General features: G+C 45.6%; 1 protein-coding gene across 1 annotated transcript in view; it reads left to right on the top strand.

Annotated features, from left to right (window-relative positions):
• RABGEF1 (RAB guanine nucleotide exchange factor 1) overlaps positions 1-23814 on the top strand; it is a 236280-nt gene that overhangs the window by 85808 nt on the left and 126658 nt on the right. The window contains exon 3 of the mRNA XM_069226871.1: positions 926-1098. Coding sequence (XP_069082972.1) covers positions 926-1098 — 173 coding nt within the window. The remainder of the gene's footprint in view (positions 1-925; positions 1099-23814) is intronic.

Genomic DNA, 23814 nt, shown 5'->3' with positions numbered 1-23814 from the left:
GGGGAGGGGCTGGAGGGCTTTTTCATTTACTTTGGTTTTTTGGTTTTACTGTATTATATTTCAAGTAATCCCCAAGACAATCCATGTTGTACATTATGGGGTCAATTCTTCTGGAAATCAGCACAGCGACACCGGTTATCTTATGAAGAGATATATTGATAGATTTGGTTATAATGGACGGTGTTACTGTGCATACTCTTTATATGTTTATTAATAAAATGTCAATACAAATAGTTTTTTAAAAAGTACACTCAGTCTACTGATTGTGACAACTAAACATTAGTAAAACGTATTCTTCACTGTGACATACTAATCAAGGCACTCGAACTCTGATAGCGCTCACTATCGGTAGCGCAGCGCTATAGCAGTCCTTGCAACACTCGAGATCACTGCCGGACGGAGAGTCTGTGTTAAGGTACCTCTCTGCTCCTGCTGCCATGTCCTCGCAGAGCCAGGGAACGCACTGCTGTATCTTCCGGTCACAGTTTTGTTTCAAACTGGGCTCCTCAACTGAGAGAGTAAAATCCAGTCATAGTTTCAGAATGTTTACAGAGATTATCTGCGTTTTTCTTAAATTCTTCCTGGATGAGCCCACGTGTACGTTCCTCCGTATATTGGTGAAAGTTGATCAGTCTCACGCCTCCACGTTTTCCCTATAAACAAGTTGCCAGGGATGGTTTGGAAATGGGGCACGCTTCATGAAATGGGGTGGTGAAATTCGTTCCGCAGCCCGATTTCGAATCGTTTGTCATTTTAAACCAGTTTTTAAACTTAGACGTCCACTGTTGACAGCAGAAGTGATTTGCATTTAGAGTGTACGGAATATGGTTTACGCTTTGAAAATGCGAACCAGAAACCTGATTTCCATAATGTGGTTTTCTGTGTGACTCCTACGCCTGCTAATGGTGCCCTGCCGTGATTACAGACTGCAGAGAGAAGAGGAGGCGGCGTTCGCCAGCACCCAGGGGGCACAGGGTGGCCAGCCGGCCCTCGGCTTCTCCAAGTTTGAGGAAAAGAAAACGAATGAGAAAACACGCAAAGTCACCACTGTGAAGAAATTCTTCAGCTCCTCCTCCTCCAAGGCACCTCCTAAGAAGGGTGAGCAGTTTCCTGGATCTTTTCTGTGTGTCTGTGAGATGTAGGTAACTCGTTGGGTAGGAATGTGTGGTATTAAATGCAGAGATATTGTATGTTCCTGAAATGCGAGTTTTTGAGAAGGTGCCTAAGCCATTTTTCTTCATTAGAGCAGCCTCTTGCTTCTGCTAACACTCTTTCAGTCTTTGTCTTGGTTTACCAAATCTACTGTAAATACCAAATGGAACAAAGCTAGAATATTTAATTTAGTTGAAGGCTTTGAATTAGAGGTGGGTGAGCCAAGAAATTAACAGTGAAGGTGAGCCAAGGATTGGCTTTGGCTCTAAGAGCCTGTGCATGAACTGAGCTTGGAAAATGTTTGGTATGTAAAGAAAGCAACACATATCCTGTTTAGGGTATGATAAGGTGTCTTCAAATTTTCCAAGAAAGCATTTTTTTAACACACAGAAGCGTTTCACCTTAGTGCAGCAGATGATATCTCTGATGACAGTGCGATTCATTAGAGAACTAAGAGGCAAGTCAGTAGTTATGTGCACCCCATTTGTGTCCTAGAATATTATCATAGGTAGAGCAACATTGTAGACTAGTATCTCAAACACAAGAGAGGTTTTGTACAGAGCACACCCCGAACTCGCATATTTGAAGGTGCTCTCGTATGTGATAGTGAAAATAAAATAATATTATAATATAATAAGATCATACAGTTTGGTCAAGCAAGGAATCTGGGATTGACCCCAATGTTTCTAGTTGAAAAATAGATGGCTATCTGTTTATGACATCAAAGGTTGGTGCTTTGTCCTTAATTATTCGAGGATGATACTAGAGCATGAGCAACAGGCAGAATCTACATTTTATTCTTGGCAGTTTTACATAGCACGGACTTTGCCCACAGATATAAAGTACTCAACTACACACTAGTTGCCTTTTTTTCAGCTTAGGGATATTTGACTTGACAGGATGCTGAGCCGAGGCCGAGATTCAAACCTGGTCCCCCATGTCACATAAGCGGCATCTGCAGTCACTAACCGGGCTCGAGCGATCAGTGGCTCACCCTCCTCTCCTCCAAATGCAATAACATCCTCTTGAAAGGAGCACAGTGCACTTCCATTGCGTCTTTGAAGCCATAAACAGCTGTATTAATACAATACATTAGGGTTGTCGAATTGGATAAAGTCTTGCAAACATTTTAGAATACCTCGACATTCTGGAGAATTTGAAGTGCAAGGTGGTGGGTATTCCTCACACCAGGAGCTGCACTCTAGAATGCCAGACTTTCTAAAGTAGATAACCACATTGCGTTATCAGTGTGGGTAGAGCCAAAATACCAACTTCCTTTAAAGAGCAATTCTTATTTGTAGACTGACCTTTCAATTTATCAGTTCTATAATTTGAGCTTTTTTAGGGATATTGCCAAAGGTACCTTTCCTAAGAATGTTTATTTCTTATACGTCATTCTTTCTAGAGAGAATGGCACCCACCTAACCCCCTGGAACTCAGGTCTTATCTGTCACCAGTTCAGTTGCATGAACTGTTGCCATGAATTGATTTACTCAATATCCAACCGGCTACAGGGACAAAAACGAATCGAAGGGTTTCTCCATTAATTTAAAGCCACGCACTACATTCTGAGCGAGTCAGTTCTTGGACATCCTCTAATCTTATAATAAAACCATTTCCTTCACTTAGTACATTTTAAATGCCTGGCTGTTTGACCTCTACCCTTCTTAATAAGTATGGCGATAGAAAGGTTGTACTTGTGCAGTGTTTCAGTGAACTAACTGCTCATTGGAATCAGCCACCGTGGTTGTCATGACCAATAAGATTGTTTCTTTAGTAATGTCCACTTGTTTGCTTCTCTTCTATTGCCACAGTAAACTATGATTCAGCATGAATATTTCCGATAGATACATATTTCCACAGATTTCTCACATCGTGAATTATCCTTCCAGGCTACGTTGTGGTCCGAAAAAGCATTTCCCCGGCATTATCTTTCTAGTGCAGCCATGCAGCACTGTACCTTCCAAATATGATAATACCAGAGTCTATTAGACACTCACCACTGAAGTCAGGTTCTTATTTTCTGTGCCTCATCAACATGGGTCTGTGACTCTCTTGCCTATTTGCACTTACTTTCTCGATATTTTGGTCCTTGATATTTTTGTCACAATATTTTGTCCACACTATATTTGTGTTTGCTATATTCTGTCAGTGATCCCTGACCAGAGCCAGCCATTCTTTGCAGATGATGGAGATGAGTTACCCCCACATTATGAGGATGACATCTTTTAAATGGATTTACAGGAGGCCAGTGGGTTGGACACTTCCCCATACACTGGATTGGTTTCTCCCCTCTAGACCATCAACAGAGGAACAGCATTTTTTTGCTATTGGGACGTGCCATGCAGCAGACAGATTCCACTTGCAACTTCCTTCTGTGGAAGTTAAGACAAACGTTCTCACTGAAGTTATGCAACCTGTACTGGCTTCCTCTGAACTTCTACTGCCATTCAGTGAAACCCCGAATGATACATTACTGGACCCTTGAGTCTTGTTCTTGCCCATTCGTGAACTGGCAGGTAGCCATATGCCACTGACCAGCACCAGACAACCCTAACTTTTTAACACAACACTCTACACCAGAAAGTCTGGCGGGTAAAGCTACCAAGAGCAGTGTTAACCCCATTTATTTCCTTATGACCCCTCCTCTTCTCCAACAGAGAGTTAAAGAGAATTGAGACATTCTAGAAACTAATGTTTTCATCTGCCAGCCTGCCCTGTAGTTGGTCAGTCCCAGCTGCCTGTTAGAGCAGTACTAACATGTGCTTTGTGCCCTAGTCTGCGAGATCTTGCCGGCAGTCACTGAAACATTTTGGGCCTCCCTTACTCAAACCATTCAGGGTGCAGTGAAATATTTAACACGTTCCAGAGTGGATGCTACAAAGTATCTGGGCAGAGCAGTTGGAAGTAGCTTGTTTCTGCTGTGGTACATGTCGACAAGATACACAGGCTTTTCTGGAGGTGTGCAGAAATCACTCATGGATATGCCTTTCCACAGACTTAAATTTTTGGCGAGAAGGCTGATTTGGCCATGGAATGTATTAAACAGAGCTGGGCCAAAGTATGTTCCTTCAGCCATTCTATGTCTGGTAGTTAATTTCCTCAGCAGTTTTATCCCTTTCGGGGACTCTACTGAGGTTTGTCATACTGTCCCATTGCCCCTAGTACAGGCATCTCAGTCCTTTTGGGGATGGTGTCAAGTAGACAGCCACTAGGGGCAACAAACTTTACAAGAACGTCCTCCAAACCGCTTCAGTTTGCCATTAGTGGCACACAACCACAGTGTGAGAGGCAGAATCAGACCTTTTCTCCATGGGTGACAGAGCATATTAGCTGACAGATGGGCCTTTCAGATTGTTCAACATGGCTATGCCCTGAGATGCTTTTCTGACACAGTGCATCTTCCACCCACATAACAAAGGCTTTCAGAGGGGCAACTGTCTATCCTTTTACAAGAGGAGCAGGCTCTTTTAGCCAGAGGAGCGATAAAGAAGGTTCTGGCTCCAGAAATGTGGATTGGCTGTTACTCCTGCCATTTCCTCCTGTGGAAAAATGACGGAGGCCTTCATCCTATTTTAGATCTTCACCCTCCTAATGTCTCCTTGAGGAAGGACAAATTCAAGTTGCTCACTTTGACCCAGGTTCTATCAGCCCTTTATTCAGGCGGCTGGATGGTGGCCTTGGATTTGCATACACCTATGTTCATATGCCCTTCCTGTAGCCCCACAGAGCCTATTGGCGGTTCAAAGTAGGCCAGAATTATTTCCAATTTCCCTTGCTCCCCTTGGTCTCACCAGTGAAGCTCCGGTATTCGCGAACATGATGACAGAGTTTGCAGCACACCTTCAGAGGCTAGGGAATCCGTTTTTTATGTACTTTGACGAGTGGCTGTTGAAGGAAGCTTTGCACAGTCAGTCGTAATCCACCTCCAGGTGAAAGGGAACCTCCAGACATCATTTGGGTTCACTATCGACTCGGTACGTCACACTCAACATCTTCGCAGAGGCTCCTTTTTATTGAATCCATTCTTTATATGGTAGTGTTTTGGACCTTCCCTTGTCACTGCGAGTCCAGGACATTCAGGCTATGATCCTGATATTTCAGCCTCTGTCCTGGGTCTTAGTGAGAGTGGCTCTGAGTCTTCTTGGCCTCTTGCTAATCAGCTATGGCAGGTAGCATGTGTTGGCTGTGCAAAGGAACCTGATTTTTTTACTGGGCCCAGTACCCTGTTTTGGAGGAGACTACAAAAAATCTGCAGCAGTGGCTGCTTGATCACAATTATTTCTGTGCTAGGCCACTCTTCCTGCCCCACACCCCCCTGATTGTGGTAACAGATTTGTCGCTAGTGGCCTTGGAAGGTCATCTGGAAGAGGTGAATATTAGAGCTCTCTGGTGGAGACCTGACTCAATATCAACCTGTTTGGGTTTTAGGCCATTCTCATGGAGATTAACATTTTCCTACCGTCCAGCAAGGTGAAGCTGGTTCAAGTTCTTATGGACAATATCACAGCCATGTGATACTGCAACAAGCTGGGCAGGTAGCGTCCTGGGTTCCTTGCGAAGAGGCTCTTCATCTCTGGAGCTGGCTGGAGCAGTATGGTATTTCTTTGGCCGTGAACATCTGGCAAGAGCTTTGAATGCCAGGGCCGACGAACTGAAAGGATTGACTTGCGCCAACTACATCCTGAGGTGGCACAGAGTGTTCTCTAGCAATGGGGAGAAGCCTGGCTAGACCTTTTTGTCACTGTCGAATGCATAATGTCAAAACATTTGCACGCTGGAGTTTCCAATAAGACTCTTTCTCTGGGATTCATTCCAGCCAGAATGGAGCACCAGACCCTAGCACCATGTTTCTGCTTCTCCATGTCCTTCCTTGAGTTCTGAAGATCAGGAACGGCCAGGCCCAGTCCATCTTAGTGGTTGCGGATTTGGCCAGTAGTATCCAGAATATCTCTGCATGAGCATCTGTCCTCCGATCAGCAATGACTTCAGGAGGTTGTTCTATTGCAGCATGATGGAAGGGTTTGGCAGCTGGGTGTGCCCAGTCTACACCACCATAAGTGGAGATTTAGCAGCTGCAGTTAACTGCATTCAAGCTCCCTCCTGAAGTTGTGGAGTTTATCCTTGCTACCAGGTGTCCCTCTACAAAGTCTATTTACTTCAGGTCCTGGGCCACGTTTGGGGCCTGAAGTGGCATAATAAGGACCAATTGCAAGCCAAACAATGAGATGGTGTGTTTTATCTCTGGCCCAGACGGCACTTTCAGTGTGCACTGGTAAAGGGTATGTGTCAGCCCTTTCAGCTTTTTGCATTTGGTCCTGGCTTTCCTTTTTTGCAGTCCCTTCAAGCTGATGCACATCTGTCTTCTGACTCTGAAGACTATGGGCCAGATGTAGCAAAGGTTTTTACCCATTCTGTGTCTATGGGAAAAAGTGTTCGTACATATGGCCCTATGTTCCTTGTCGCAGTAACTTCAGATCCTCTCATTGGTGAGCTTCAGGCTCTCTTTGTGCAGACGGCCTACACCATCTTCTTTCCAGACAAGCTGGAATTGAGGACCAGAGCAGCCTTTTTGTCGAAAGTTGTGATAGTCCATTACACTTCCAATGTTTGTTGCTCAGCCTTACTCCTCAAAAGAGGAACGCCTCAATCACCTGGACCCCAACAGAGATTTGAGCTTTTACAACGTTTGCACCAATGACCTTTGGGTAGATAGTCCGCTTTTTGTGGGGTTCTCTGGGAAAAGAAAGGCACGCCATTGCAGAAAAGGGCTTTTCAAGGTGAATAGTCCTTTGTATTAATATCTGCTTCACAATGGCTAAGAAGCAGACCCCAGAAGGGCAGAGAGCCCAGCCAAGGTTGCTACAACTGTGTTGTCATGTGAAATGCCTGTTCTTGTCAAGCCAAGACGTGGGAGTCAGTGCACACATTTATGAAGCACCAAAGCTAGATCCAATGGTCCAAGCATCACAGTACGCCCTGCAGGAATTTACATAGCCCCACCACCTTTGGAGGTACTGCTTCGGTTTCTGTTCCATATGTGAAGCATCTGTGGTTAGAAGTATCCATCAGAAGAGCAAGTTACTTAGTTTTCTGGTGTATACTTTGTCTAACTGCAAATTCCTCACTGCCATCCCACCTCCCCATTCTGTGAAATAGTCTGTTTTCCAATTTGAAAAGTTTTCAATTTAGGAATCCGCACACCGGTACTCCCGATGTTTGTTGGGTTCCTCATCCGAGTACACAGACAGAGTCAAGAAAGAAATGACATCAGCTTGCAGAGGTGACACTTAATGTGGTTTCATTTGTCACATCCTGGGTGGAATGAAGTCAGCATGGAGGTGCAGGATGGCATCTAACTTTGCACGGAAGCAATGCTGTTATAAATTTTTCTGATCTAGTGTGACGATATTCTAAGGGTGAGGAATCTTCTGTTAGAGAGTATCCACCAGAAAGAGCATTACAAAAGATAGGTAGCATGTTCATTCAGACCTGCCCTCTTTCCATCATGCTCTCTGGCACGCGCCTCATTTTTGGAGGTGGAAGTCCTTGCCTTGCTGGACAAAGGAGCCATAGAGGTGGTGTATCTACAAGAAAGTGGCACAATATTATATTCCCTTTACTTCTTGGTGCACAAGAATGACTGAGGTCCATCCTGGATCCTTCTGAACTTTTAATTTGAGAAGACAAGTTTAACTTGCTGTCCATAAGCAAGTTCTTAGTGGCCCTGAATGCTGAAGATTGGTTGGCCTCACGGAATTTCCCTGAATCTATGATTGGCTCTTAACGTACTCTAGTGTAATCATGCCCCAAGGCAGAGTTGTGCCACTGGCAAGATCTGCAGGAAGAATATGTATCCACCAGACATTGTTACCAAACATAAACTTTTTCATCTGTCCTACTCCGCCAGCCTGTCGAGAAAGCATCTGATTTGAGATTTTCTCCATCTTCCCCAGATTATATCTAGTGTTGAATTGAAGGTAGGTTGGTCTGTGTGGGTCTCTGCCTAAATGCTCTCCTATAATTCCTTTGAAATCCTGAGGGAGCTGACCATTTTTGGTAAAAGCCATCAAAGCAGTTTCTGAGAACACCCATTTCTCAAAGCACGCCATCTCCTATGGCTACCTAACTTTGACCGCTTTAATTTCTTCTCTGTCGATAGTGGTGTATATAGTTTGACATAGGTTACCTTGTAAAGATAGCTAACTCTTGTTCAAAGTTGTTTTCAGTGTACTAGAAAGTGCTTGTAGGCACACTCACGGTTAGAAGGCTTTTTAAAAAATATGCTGTCTCTCAAGTTAAGTTCCTCTCTAGCCTTGCGAGTAGTCCACCGTGACCATCAGCCACTTTCCAGTGTGCTTTCTGTCTAACCTGTTTGTTAGGTTATGCACATCTTGATCTAGCATGACTGGTTCAAAATGCACTGTATTTATAGCTAGTTTCGTTTTATATCAGCCAGTGCTTTAAAAATCTTCTGCACTCTGCATTGTAGGATGCCTGTGTCCAAATAAAAAAGTAAGTGCTGATCAGCAGGCATTATGCTGCCACAGTGGTGACTTGATGCAGTGCAGGAACTGCTTCAAGGTCCTGTCGCTTGTCACCAATAATAGGATTCCAAGATTGAAACTGTGGGTTCCTTTGTTTAATAGGGCTACACATGATATTTTGTCACAGTATTGACTCCTTTATGCAAGCTATTTGGATTTTTTATGCCCAAATGCTGTTTTAGCAAGCAGATTCCATTGTATATTTTTTTATTTTTTCTCTACGATTGTGAATTAAAGTAACTTTCTAGTCTGGAATGGTGGGATTCAGTCAAATGAACACACATAAACACATAACCCCCTTGTATATCTAAAATTTCTTGCAGTTGTTGCAAGTTAATATTGAGATTCATCAGCAGACTGGCCGAAAACATTGAATAATGACAGACATCTACTATTAATAGCGTAGATCCGAGGTTTGTTTTATATTTTTATAATTCAATGCACTGTGCAGGCCCAGGACCATTTTTCAAAACAGAGTTGTGGTCTCTTGAAAGATAAATGCATCTTCAGAGAGGGCTTCGAGAAGACATTTGATGCTGCTCTTTTCATCCTCCATTTCAACACAAGGCTGCTTGCGTACAAGTTGGGCCAATTCCACATCACTTACTTGTCTCTGATTCCATGCTTGGCACAGCAGTACGGGACTCGAAAAAATCCCAAAAACCTTACTAGACCTGATGGTGCAGTGACTTGAGTAATCTATTCGTCCTAACTGTCAAGCTCTTGACTTAAAAACTAGTCGCATACGGTGTGATCCCAGGCAAATAATTTATTTCACGTACCATTTTCTTTTTTTTCTTTTTTCTTTTATTCATTATTATTATATGAGTGCTTATTCAAATATGAGAGTTCAGCGGGTCTTCTGTACAAAAACCTGTTTGTATGATTTAATAGATTAAACCTTTGCTCCGTGTATGGTAAGAATCTAGCCCACATGTAGGGTACACATAATACCTGACTTGCCTGTTAACTCAGTAATAGCATTGCCATAAGGGCGGGGGCAGAATGTTTCTCAGTTCATGAACTCTTGCTTTTAATAAATACTTTACTAAACCATGATGTGGTAGCACAATGTCATTTACACATGACATTTCTGACATGAAGTATTCCTGCTAAAACCATGTAATGTGCAAACAATGTGTGGAAACTAGGTTTCACTAGATATTTATCATTTGCAGATCACCAAATAAAGTGTTCTGATTTGTTTTGACCTTATTAACATCTTTGTTTCCATCACCGTTCCAAATTACAAAAAGCAATGCTTTCCTGACACTGGCTATTGATATATTTTGAAATATTTGTACAGTTAATTTATAAACTATTAAGATGTTATGTGTTAGGAAACAAAACTGACATCAGCCTTTCATTTCACAGTCTCCGTACCACAGCACGATGGTCAGGCATTTCACTTGAACTAACCATCTAACTTTGTAGTCAGAGAAAGAAAAGTAAACACCAATCTCGAGGACAATATAAGCAGCAAGTTATAAAAAGACATAAGTTGACATTTAAACACAGAAAATATGACAAGATAAAAGCAAGATTTAAAGACATCTGTATTGCTCGTTCGCTTTCTAAATTAACAAAACCATTGTTATTTGCCAGCTTAAGCTTTCTTGCAAGAAAATAGCTTGCCCTGATGAAATCAGACTCACCATAGCGAGTGGATGAGTAGATGTTTTATGGGAAGGGGGTGCAGGACAATCTGGTTGGGCTTTCTTTACATTAAAGTATACAGAAAGTGGTAGATGGAATGCTTGAATTAATCTCAGCCACTGGTAATTACTCTGGCCTCATTCCAGACCATCATTATTTTGCACACCATGCCACTTAAGTTAGGACCCAATCCTATGCAAATCAGTCTTGACCCTGCTCCATTGGGAACAGCCCAGCTCTAATTGCCAAGCCAGGTCCTTCCTGAATTGGAGCAAGCAACCTAGGACTGGTTTCGCCCCTTGTTATGGGCTCATCAAAAGGGCACATAAAACAAGGTCCCAGGAATGGAATGTGATGGAGCCCCCCTTACCGATGGTCTTGGGTGACGATTTTAATACCCTGCAGGATGTTATTCATGACAGGTTGACTAGGAGATACACCTAAGACTAGGCAGGCACTAATAAGCATATTAGAAGATTGGGGGATGGTGGATGTGTGGAGTCATAAAATTAGCCAAATAAGGAGATACATGTTTCACAGCAAGAACAACTGTCATTTTTCTAGGCTGGAGATTATTTCTTCATCAATAACAATATAATAGATGAGATTCAAGAGATTACCCATCTCCCTGGGCACATTTCTGGTCATGCAACCGTGAGTATGACCTTTCAATGCCCTGTCCATAGGCAGAATGCTTAGTGGACGTTTAATCACGCCATCCTTTGAGACGTACAAATAGCTGAGGCCCTGAAAAAGGCCAGTGGTGATTTGTTTCACGGATAATACAGAGACACTCTGTCCCCAGTTCCCCCCATGCCCCTGCTATAGTTTGGGACACATGAAAAGCTTTTATATGCGGGGTGCCGCGAAGTTTGGCGTGTTCCAGGAATAGATCAGAAAAGGCAGACCATATAGCTCTGGAGCAAGAAATTGGGGTGTTGGAAGCCACTTCAGGGTAGGGTGCAAGTACAGAAGAAGTTGGATGATGCTCAGCTAAAAAATTAAACTTATCCTGGAAAAGAAGTGTAGGCTAAGAGTATTAACCTTTTTGAGTATGGGGAGAGATCAGGGAAACTCCTGGTCGGGAAAGCTAGATCAGAGAGGTCCAGGAATAATGTTAGTGAGTTAATTATTAACTCACAGGCGGGCATCACTAAGAAGGCGGGGGAAATGCAAGAACATCTGGTTGTTATGTTCTCTGTATTGTGTACGGAGGAGGTCAGCCTGGATATGGATGATCTTAGGGAGTGGCTGCGGGACAGAGACCTCCCATGGCTCACGGAGATGGAAAGGTAGTCCCTGTGAGCACAGATCATTGAAACAGAAATTTGGGAGTGCTTGTGCCGTGCCTAGAATGGGAAGGTAGTGGGGCCGGGAGGCACGCCCTCGGAACTGTATAAGATACTAAAGGAGGTGGTAGTACTGATATGGGGGAGATTGTTCATTTTTATCTTTTTGAAGAATGGCCAGATTCCATAGTCATGGAGGGAAGCCACATTATTGCTGTTATTGAAACCTGCTAAAGATCCTAAGAAGGCAGATTCATATCGGCCAATCTCCCTATTAAATGTCGATTATAAGGTTTTCTCCAGTATCCTACCTGGGAAGTGCTGAAGGTGAAGCCTGGTGGGCCCCTATTCAGATTCAAAAACCTTCAACTCTGTTCCTGGTCTGCAAGTGTCAGGCAGGAGTTCAACGGAGACTGCGAAGTTGAATCACTTTTCCAGGACCCGCACCTTATTAACAAGGAAATATCTTTATAGTACTGGAAGCTTTTGGACCCGGAGAATAAAGCCATCAGAGCACCATGAGTGGCATGGGAGGGGACGTTCCAAGAACCTGCGCTCTCACACCTGTGGGGAGTATCTCTGCAACTGCTGTATTTGACAGTCAAGTTGGCTAATCTACAAATGGCACCATTTCTTCACCATCAGTAAAATATATTGAACTCCCCAAAGGATAGCAAAATGTGTATATTCCCCAATCCTAACATGCGAACGTTGTGGCCAGCCGGAACAAATGATGAACTCATGTTTGCCACTTGTCCCTCGATGAGTGGGTATTGGGACACAGTGGGTAAGATCATAGCGGAAATTCTGGGAGTTAATATCAAGCTGAGCCCGGTACTGGTGTTCCTGGGAGTGGATTACGAGACGAACAGCCTCCTGAGGAGGCTCAAAAGGTGCCTGTAGATGTACCTAGTGGTGTTGGCCTGGAAGGAGATCTGCAAATGTTGGTCAGACCCAGCAGCCCCCTCCCCGGCGTATTGGCTTAAGGCTCTGCAGCGGATGAGTAGGATGCACCTGGTGTGCACCTCTGCTAGGGGTAAGGGCATATGGGTCAATTATCTGAGGTGGAGTGGTGTGTTGGAGCCGGCAAGCTGAGCAGTCCTATGAGTCTACCTAAGCATCCAAAATATATGGGTTCTCTAACTCAGCTTGATGTGGCCGGGCCACTGGTAATGCATCGGGTGTGAGGCTTTCATAACATCACCCAAGATTGCAGCAGCTTTGGTGATAGGAGGACAACAAAAAAACAAGGAGCAAAACATGAGACGTGGAAGCAGATACAAGAGCTAAGACAGAAACAAAGTAGAATCAATAGGAAACTATAGCGGGCACAAACCAGGAACAGACTAGATTAAAGCAGTCTATAACTGCAGCTGACTAATAACAAACGACAAAAAAGGAAGTAAAGCAAAATACAGTCCAGGGGTACAGGAGATCTACTGCAAGCTGCACTGGAACAAGCACAGGCTCTAGCAGAAACTAGACGGGAATTGGTCAGGAAAACAGGCTATAAGAGTTCCTGTATGCAGAGAATCAAACAACAATGCATGAACAAAGAGCTTCAGGCAGCAACAGCATATAAGCAGTCCCAGGTCACATGACTGGATTGCGCAAGATTAGTCACAGGTGACTGCAGTACCAATCTCTCACAAGTCCTTGAATAGAGAATCCCCTGCTGAAAAACAGCAGGACCAGTCCCATTGAAAGCACAGCTAAATGGAAGCTAGAATCTTTGTGAATATGCGGTAGTGCATTATGGGATCTGTAGTTCTTCGAAGTAAATTTAGGTTTTTCACTGTGCCCAGGCTTAAAGCTGCATGCAGGCAGCAGACATATCAGAACTTCCCTTGAGTTTTGGTGGTGATTTCCACTCTGTAATTAGTCCATGTACAGCACCCCTAAAAGCGGAGCAATAGAATCGTAATATGCTCTCCATAGAATGCAAAACTTTAGTTGAGATATAAATAAATGTAGTAGCAGCTGAGGGTTTACAATAAGGGTGAGTAGCAAGTTAGAAGGGATAGATTTGCACAGTGCTTCATCTACAAAGTTAGAAAAACATTTAAAAGTGTATTTGTGCACTTTTCTCATGTTTCATTTATGGGTCTGCATGCATTTTTCAAGCTTCTTAAGAGAGTTGCTTTGTGTTTTTCTGTTATTCGTTAACTGTAATAAACATTTAAATGTTTGTTCCTTGGGGCACCTTTTTCCGTGTTTGTTATTGGCAGTATTGAGGCTCTATTCACGTAGGCTTTTCTTTTATGCATTTATCGTTTTTGTCATATATAAACTCTCATAATAAAATATTTAACATAAAAACCGGATGTTTCTATATTTTCATGCACATCACTGTGAAGGTAAGCAGTTTTATTGGAACTTTTTTATTGGAAAAAGTGAATAAACGGGCTGCCCAAAAAAAATGTACAACATCTTTTTAGTCCCTAAAGTGTTTTAATCGATTTTTGGCTAGGACTGAGTCTGGATAGAGATCTTACTCTGGAACATCAAGTAGGTGCTATACTGACACCCTCAACAGATATGCACTAATTGTAAACAGGGTTTTTGACTACCTAGGTTTCCCTTGTAGAGTTCATGCCTACCACACCTGTGCTCTGTTGCCTGCTCTATATGAACAAACTTCATAGGAGCCCAGCAGTCTCTCCTAAACAAACCAGCTTTGTGGTCATGCTACTTCTACACTTGTAACCCTGGGAGCATATCACCCTAATTCTTGTGATCTGCTCCTAATTTCCTCACCTATTGTTTTCAAAGCATTGTGCATCACACTGCAAGCACTAACCCTCATACACACAAAAGCCTCCGATCCATCACAGTCCTCTAACTCAGAGTGCCATTTTTGAAGAAAACCTGACTCTGCAATTGTTCTTTCTCAGTCCAAATAGTGGAAGCTCCTCACTTTCTGAAAGACTGTAAAAAGTTTGCTTCTATTAATTTTCAGTCCTTTGGATGATCTTCAACACCTCTCAGCCACTGAATTTGTGAACCTGAATGCTATGGACAATACAATGGAATCTGATTTTGAATCTTACAAGGCTCCAGACACTTGCTACACCTGCGCAGGTGTCTCAGTATATCCCCATTACAACTCCATCTTGCACCAGACAGGATGACACACAGCTGCAGAGAGGTGCCATACTTGCAATGTGACATTGTTAGAAATGGCATCTCTAGTTGGGAGTCGGTTTGCACCATGTCCAATTAGGGACTCCTCACTCTAGTGACCATAAGGGAGATACCCGTCTCAGATAACCCCTGCTCACCACCTTGGTAGCTTGGCACGAGCAGTCAGGCTTATCTCAGAAGAAATGTGTAAAGCATTTGCACATAACACACAGTAAAAACACTACAAAAGGATACCACACCAGGTTTAGAAAAATAGCCAATATTTATCTGTGTAAAACAAGACCAAAACGAGAAAAGCCCAAAATACAGTAATAAAGATATGAATTTTGCAAGAATCAACTTAAAAATACAGTTCCTTTAAGTCAATAGCTCCATCTGGAGCTATCACGGCTTAGTGAACAACAAACTCAACAGTTCAGGCCGGCCGTGGCATTGTGTGCCAGCTACGGTGCCGGGAAGACCCACAAACAGCACCTTGGAAATGTAGGGCATTGTTATCCTCACATTGAGATCCGGCGTGCAGCGTCGCAGGCGTTGGTTCCGAAGGTCGGTGCGTGGTCATCGGGCCCTTGAAGTCACATGCATTGCAGAACGAACTCTGGGCTGATGACAAAGTCAGGAGCTCTGGCATAGATGGTGTTGGGGCTGCGGTACAATGCGACATGCAGTGCCCACAGGTCACGGTGCAGGCAGCGGCTCGGTGATGGCATCCTGCAGCATCAGTGAGACCAGGGCTGTGGTGTGAAGCTGGTCGGTGCGACATGTGGTATCTCCAGGACACGGTGCAGGCAGAAGCAACGTTGTTGCTGAAGCGCTGTCGTCGGTAGGCCTGAGACGGCGGTGTGTCGTGGGGCAGGCTCCGTGCGGCGCCCATAGGTTGCGGTGCAGACAGGGGTGTCTGTTGATGACACTGGAGTCTATGGCGTTGGTGGACCAGGGCTGCGGTGCGGGACGGTGCTTCATGTGCTTAACGAGCAGTGTCCACAGGCCACGGTGCAGGCAGCGGTGCCAGTGTCAGAGTGGAGCATCGTCATCAGGGATGCCAAGGCTGCACTGTGAGCAAGGCGATGTGTAGTGCGGGGCCCACAGGTCAGAGTGCAAGCAGTGACTTGATGGCGGCGTCGGTGAGACCAGAGTTGTGGTGCAACATGGGGCATGGCTCCGTGTGGCATCAAGTCACGGTGCAGTCAGCGGTGTCATTGATGGTGTTGCAGTGGTTTTTCTTCTGTTGCAGCACAAAACACACAGTTCCCAGTGCTGTAGGTAGATGAAGCTGAAGTCTTTTTTTATCCCTGAGACTTCCAACAGGAGGAAACCTCTACTCCAAGCCCTTGGAGAAACTTCACAAGCATGATACACAGCAAAGTCCAGTATTTGCCTTCTTTAAGGCAGAAGTAGCAACTGCAGGCCAACCCAGCAAGGCATACACAGCAAGTACTCCTCTCTACTCCTTGACATAAGTTCCTCTTGATCGGAATTGTTCTAAAAGTCTGGGGTTTGGGTCCACTACTTATACCCAGTTCTGCCTTTGAAGTAGGTAAACTTCAAAGGAAAGTCTCTGTTGTTGACAAGATCCTACCTTGCCCAGGCCTGGCTCCAGACACACTCAATGGGGTCAGATACTCCACTGTGTGAGGACAGGCACAGTCCTTTCAGGTGTAAGTGTTGCCTCCTCTCTCTCTACTCTAGCCCAGGCGACTCATCAGGATATCAGGCTACACCCCAGCTCCCTTTGGGTCACTGTCTAGAGGGAATTCACAACAGCCGAACTGTCAGTCTGACCCAAACGTGGAATACACAAGCAGGCAGAGGCACAGAATGGTTTAAGCAAGAAAATGCCCACTTTCTGAATGTGGCATTTTCAAACAATTTAAAAACTAACTTTTCAAGAAGATGTATTTTTAGATTGTGAGTTCAGAGACCCCCAAACTCCTGATCTCTATCTGCTCCCAACGGGAAACTGCACTTAAAAGATACTTAAAGGCAGTCCCCATGATAACCTATGAAAAAGATAGGCCTTGCAATAGTGAAAAACAAATTTGGCAGTATTTCACTATCAGAACATGTAAAACTCACCAGCACTTGTCCTACCTTCTAAACATACTGCACCCTGCCCATGGGGCTCCCCGGGGCCTACCTTAGTGGTGCTTTACATGTAGTAAAAGAGAAGGTTTGGGCCTAGCAAGTGGGTACACTTGCAGGTTGAATTGGCAGTTTAAAACTGCACACACATACACCGCAGTGGCAGGTATGAGACATGTTCTCAAGTCTACTCACGTGAGTGGCACAAACAGTGCTGCAGGCCCACTAGTAGCATTTGATTTACAGGCCCTGGGCACACATAGTGCACTTTATTAGGGCCTTGTTAGTAAATCAAATATGCCAATCATAGATAAACGAATCACCACTACAATTTACATCAGGAGCACTTGCACTTTAGCACTAATCTGCAGTGGTAAAGTGCGCAGAGACAATAAACCTGCAAAAACAAATCAGAAAAATAGGAGGAATAAGGCAAAATGTTTGGGATAACCCTGCAAAAAGGGCCATTTCATGCAGACATCAGTTATTTTTTTCCATTTCTTTTAATGTGGATTCAGAGCTCCACTCCTCCTATTTCCTTCGATTTCAAATGAGTTTTTTTGTGTCTCCAAAAAACAAATTTTCACTGTCACAGGGATCAGCCAACAAATGTTTGTCTATGGTGTGCTGTCCCTAAACATAACTGACAAACGCTGCCTTTCACATCTAAAGACTATCACAAAGCGGGAGGTCAGACTCTACATAGCTGAACACAAGAAGAGAGGCTGTTCCTTATAATTTTCTTCAGGTAAGTCAAAGGACAAAGCCTCCAAGAAGAACAACAGAAAACACCATAAACCTGGCTACTCGACCTCCATAAGCTCCGTTTTGGGAAGACTTGCAGTCAGTGTCCTCTATATTCAACCCCGGCTTTATCTTCCTCCTCCAAACTGATCCTAATCCAGCCTGTGTCTGGTGCGTACTGTGGTTGGTAGTTCCATCTTTTCACCACTTGACTGAGCTATGAGTGTCAGACTATGACTGATCCATCATTGGCATAAAGGCATAAGGCATTGCGTTGTTGTTTTTTTTTTTTTTTTTAAATAAACAAACTTTTTATTAGCTTTTTCGGTTTTGTTACATCACGGCCCTTAGGCCACCTATAATTAAAGCGAACATTAATAAACATTGATAATCAGTATCATTGCACGGCATGTATTGGAACAAATAATGAGAAATTCAATACACCAAAGCAAATATGTCCCCACTCTCCCCCGATCCGCAGTGATGCCTCCCTCGTGTCCATGAGTGCCCTGCATTCATTATTAAGATTCCATGGGTCATCCAGAACAGGTTCCAGATGTACCTCCTGTGCCTCTGCCCAACCAGATAGTGCTTTTGAGGGCATCCCCTTTCTGCGTGTATGGGATTCTCTGGTCCCATGCAAAAGTCCATGCCTCGAGCCTACCCTTCAATGGAGGGGGCGTGCATCGCCAACCCTAGCCACAGGAGAGCTTTTTGATATTGTGTGTCTCCCAGCCCATCAGTGATGTGCAGAAGAATCCGTTAGAGATCTCTTGGGATTTTCCAGCCCAAAACCTCCTCCAATTGTCTCAGAATCCTTTCCCAGAAACTGGAGAGAGAAGGGCAGTTCCAGAATGTATGAATGAGATTCCCCGGTATCTCCCTGCAGTGCAGGCAGGCGCTAATGGTCAGAAGTCCAATGCGGTGAAGCCGGGTTCTGGTATAAGTAAGATGCAGCAATTTGAACTGAATGTGCCTGAACTGGGATGCTCTAGCTGCTTCCTTGGGTGCTTCCAAGCCTTCCCTCAATTCGTCAAAATCTAAATCTCCCAAGCCCTTCACCTGTGCTCTGTGCACCATCTCCATGGGGTCGGGCACTTTCTTGAGAAGCATTTTGTATGTCTGCGATACTTTGTGGTCTATCATCTGTGTCAGCAGAAGTTTGGCCTCTAGAGAGGAAAACTCCGGCATCCCCAGACTCGCCCGAAGAGTGGGAATCAGGGTGTGCCGAAGCGTTAGGTATTTAAAGAATTGCGTGCAGTGTAACGCAAAGTCCCTTTGTAAATCTTGGAAGGATTTCAGTATTCTGTTCTCCAATATATCTCCTAGAGTTGAAATCCCCACCAGATCCCATGCCGCAAATCCCTGCAAGGCTGTGACCTGCAGTAGCTGGGTGCCCTGCCACAATGGTGTTTCCAAAGTTAATATGTTCTTTCCCCAGCCAGTAGCCTTTTTTGCTTCTTCCCATACCTCCAGCACGACCCGCGTCACTGAAGGTAACTCCCTTACTGCAGCCCCCATACAACAAATGTAGGAGACCCTGCCCCTAAATGACAGTTCCTTCAAGAGCGTAGGACGTGTCCGTAAACCCTTCAAACCACCAATCATTGATTATAAGAAGATATGCTGCCCAGTAATAAAACCTAATGTCTGGTGTGGAAGTGCCCCCTTCATTTACCAATCAATAACATTTTGCTAATGATACACACACACCCTACCCCTCCAAAACCCCAACACCCACCCCCACCCCCAGCTTGCGCAGCTGGGTGTTCACTTTCTGAAAAAAATGACCTGGCAGTGGGAAACAGGTGGTTCTGTAGCTGGTATAAAAGGCGTGGCAGTGCCACCATCTGAAATATAGACGAGCGCCCTTGTAGGGATAACGGAAGACCCTTCCAGAACAGAACATCCCTGGACAGCCTTTCTAGCAGCACAATCAAGTTCATTTCATAACAATGGTTTGTATTTCCAAGTATTTGAACTCATTCATCTAGATTGTGAGGCCATTTGCTCATTGCATGTCCTTTGGGCATTGGGCTATAGGGTATATGACAGACTTCCGTTGGTTAATACGGAGCCCCGAGTACTCCCCGAAGATTCCCAGGATCTCGATGTCTCTGCTTTCCCCAAATACAGGAGCACATCGGCTGCATATAACGGTATTCTGTCGCATCCCGCCTCATCCAACTGGAAGCCCCTATATAGTAGGTCTACTCTCACCCAGGCTGCCACTGGCTCTATGACCACTGCAAATAGCAAGGGAGACAGGGGACATCCTGGGCGCGTACCCCTCTCCATCGGGAACCACTCCGAGACCTGTCCAGCCAAGCGCACCCTGGCCCCTAAGGTTGGTGTATAGAAGCCTTACATAGCTGGAAAACCGGGGTCCACAGCCAATTCGCTCAAGAAGGGCAAAAATATACGCCCAATCAACTGAATCGAAAGCTTTCCATAAATCAACAGAAAGCAGGGCCCTTTGCTCCTCCTCCGCTTCACTGAAATCAATAGCACTATGCACTCCTCTCAGATTGTGCCTTGTAGCTCGTGTCGGCATAAACACAGACTGCTCTGAGTGTACCAAGTGAGTAATAATCTTTCCCAGTCGATTGGCCAGCACCCTTGCCCACGCCTTTACCTCTGTGTTTAGAAGTGAAATGGGGCAAAAATCCTCACAATAATAACCGTCAGTACCCGGCTTGGGTAGTACCACGATGCCTGCCGTCCGAAGATCCAGGGGTAATTTACCCTTTCCCAAAGCCTCTTGGAACATGTCCAGCATAGGCTGGCCGACCTGCTGCCACACCAAACGCCGGTACTCAGGGGGGAAACCATTCGGTACAGATTCTTTCCCCCAATTTAGCTGGGCCAGGTCTTCCACTAGCTCCTCCACTGAAATGTCAGCCTCTAAGGAGGCCTTGTCATCCACTGAGAGTCATGGGACTGGCAAATCTTGCACAAACTGAGGGAGGTCCAAACACGTCCCCCCCGGTCTGCCCGATAAAGGTCCGATAAATCAGCAAAGGCCTTAGCCATCGGCCCATGTCCTGTCACCTTCGAGCCATCCCTCATCTGTAAATATGGTTTGGCAGTCAATCCCTCCCTGGGTGTACACAACCAGTGCTGGGTTTTACTTTGCTTTGTCCCTCTATTGGTAAATTCGACTACAGGTGGTCTTCCACGCCTTTCTTGCCTCCTGTGCAAGTTCTTGTCTCAACAGTGTCTGTGTATGCGTTAGATCACGCAGGAGGCGGTCCTGAAGGGAGGAGGTCAAACGACCCTCCAAGTCCAGAATACACCCCTCCAGGTCCCGGATCTTTTGTCTACTTTTCTCTCTGTGACCTTTCACACAACTAATGATCTGTCCTCTCAAGCAGGCCTTTTGGGCCTCCCATAACACCTCCCGCGAGACCACAGAACCCCGATTATCGGTAAAATAATGGTTAGTGCTTTGTCTACACAGGTCCCTGAATTCCTCCCTCTGGAGGTACCACCTGTCCAACTTCCATCCAGTCCCATGTTAGGCACATCTCTATTGAGGAGTGATCTGACAATCCTCTTGCTAAGTGTCACACCTAGGCCACCCTATGACACTCCTCTGCGGTTATGAGAAAGTAATCCTGCCTGGAAAAGCCTAAGTAGAAGGTATAACCTCTCTCGGATGGATGTTGTACCTTCTGTATATCTGCAAGATTTAGCTTAAGAATAAAGGTTGCCAACTGGGTGGACCCAGTCCCCCCTGCCCCAGCCTGGGACCAGTCCATATGGAGATCCCATACTCCATTTAAGTCTCCTCCCAGCACCCATAAGGCCTCCGGCATATCCTTGAACAGCCCTCCCAACTGAGCCAGGGATCCCATGGTGAGTGGAGTTGGGGCATAGACGCTTATAATTGATATGGGCTGACCATGAAGAGTCCCGGTAACTGCCACATACCGACCCATATCATCTGTCCAGGTGTGTGTGTGTGACTAGCAGTGGAGTATGTTTTCTAATTAGTATTGCTGTGCCCCTGGAACCCCTGTAAAACCCTGCGTGGTGAGCCTGCAAGTATCCCCTGTGGACCAAAAAAGGACAATGATTGCCCATTAAATGCGTTTCTTGGAGAAGTACAATGTCTGCCTCGGTTTTCAGGGCCGAGTGCAGGACTGCTCCTCTTGTGACTGTGTCCAGGATTACGTTCACATTCCAAAACAGTATGTGTGTCCGCCCTGAGGGGATTTATGTCGGTGCTCTCCATCGGATTGGTGTCTATCATATAGAGACAATTCTAAGTTCCTTGCACGCCATCCTGTGGTGTGTTCTGTACTGTTATGTTGCCTGCTGCTTATGAACTTGTAAAACCAAAACTTCCCTCCTCTGCTCCTCTCCCCCTGTCCCAACTCCCTCCCCATACTTCCCAAACTAGAAGTACCTGTTATGTTGTGTCAAGGGACCTAGCCAACCGGGCTAAACTGTGACCTGTAGCACTCCCTGCACCAGTGATACTCTCCCCATACTGGATCTCTCCCCCCCCCCCCCCCAAACAGGAAAATTAAAGATCTGCCTTGCGTCCCCCACTCCCGCCTGCATTCCCAAGTCTGCATACTTATTCTCTAGTCACCATTCATGAAATGATCAGTCATTCTGCTGTGCAGTCAGCAGCGACGTCTGCTTCAGATTCAGTTCGTCAGTCAAGGACCTCAGACTCGCCGGAGATGTAGCCATATCCTTCTTTTCTCTGACCACCCATGGCCCAATGAACGAGATTGGTGCCCTTTCCTCTGTGACCGCTGACTCAGTGCTGTGCGCCATTCTTACCCTGGTGCCATAGGGCCTTCATCTTGGGTAGAAGTCTCTGAAAGTAGCGTCTTGTGTGGTCGTTTGCCGGACTGCTTCCGGTGTATCAAAGTAAAGAGTTTTGTCCCAGTAAATGATTTCGAGTCTTGCCAGAAACAAGCATGTATTTAAGCCCCATCGCTCCTAACTTGGTTTTAGCCTCTAGGAAGGAACGGCACTGCTGCTGCACTTTCGTCTGGAAAAATCATGACCGTACTGGACTGGTAGGTCAGGGGCGCCACTAGATTCGCCACCCTGAGGACCGCATCTCTGTCAGCGTAGTTAAGTAACCACACTATGAGCGGCCTTGGCGGGGCGTGCACTGGAGGTCTAGCCGTCAGTGTCCTATGTGCACGCTCGACTATGAAACATGTCGAGACTTCAACCTTGGGGACCCAGCTCATCAGCCAATCCCATATGAACTTAGTGGGTGTGGTGCCTTCCGCACCTTCAGGGATTCCCACCACTCGCAGGGTATTCCTTCTGGATCTGCCTTTTGCATCTTCTGCCTTTGCCTCTAGTTTGTTTACCAACCTCTGCAGGTGCGTCAGTCTTTCCCCCCGTGATTTGACTGTATCTTCCGTCTCGGATAGGTGTCCTTCCATCTCTGGTACCCTGTGCGAGGTGTTTCGGAAATCATGTCTAATGAGGGCCAAATCTACCTTTAGTTCCCCTATTTTTCCTTCCATAGTGACTTTCATGTCCCCAAAGGTCTATAGGATAGTTGCTGTCTGGGCAGCGCCTTCACGCTCATGGGCGCTCCCACTTCATTCTCTGGAACATTTTGCTTGGCGTATTTGTCCATTTTCTGTTGCTTTTGTGGTGCCTGTTGTCTTGTACCAATGTGATGGCACATGAGATGCCGCGTCCACGCTAGGTCTCCTCGCCTCTACACTCTCAATTCCTGGCCCAAGGGTCTGGAATCACCGAAGGCAAGAAGGGAGGGCTCCAGCAACTTCCAAAAGTATCAGCTCAGCTCCTTGGCGTGGGGCACCACTTCCCCAGATGATCCCTTTGCCAGCTCACCAGGCCTTGGCCAGCCTTCTTTCCGCTTCCACTCCATATCTGGGCCCCCAGGGCGTTCCGATCACCTCTTCACCAGGGGCGTTCCAGGCTTCCTCATCCTCTCTCTCTGCTCTCTCAGTGGGATCGCTCTCGCCGCCACCTCCAGAGGCCCAAGGGAGGGCACACAAGGTCACCGGTGCACTACCTCAGTCCAGCGCACTGGCCCTCTTCCTGGCCTGCATGCCTGTGACCACCTTAAATGCCCCCAGGCACTATGGACCTTGAACCAGCTATAGTTCATAGCCCCCAGGTGCTTATGTTCTCCGGCGACTCACTGTCCCAGTCCACAGCCCTCATATACCGTGGACCAGCCCGCAAGC

Source organism: Pleurodeles waltl, chromosome 3_2 (assembly GCF_031143425.1).
Source record: "Pleurodeles waltl isolate 20211129_DDA chromosome 3_2, aPleWal1.hap1.20221129, whole genome shotgun sequence".
Lineage (NCBI taxonomy): Eukaryota > Metazoa > Chordata > Amphibia > Caudata > Salamandridae > Pleurodeles > Pleurodeles waltl.
Note: the sequence above shows the minus strand (reverse complement) of the source record. Positions and strands in the feature narration are given on the sequence as shown.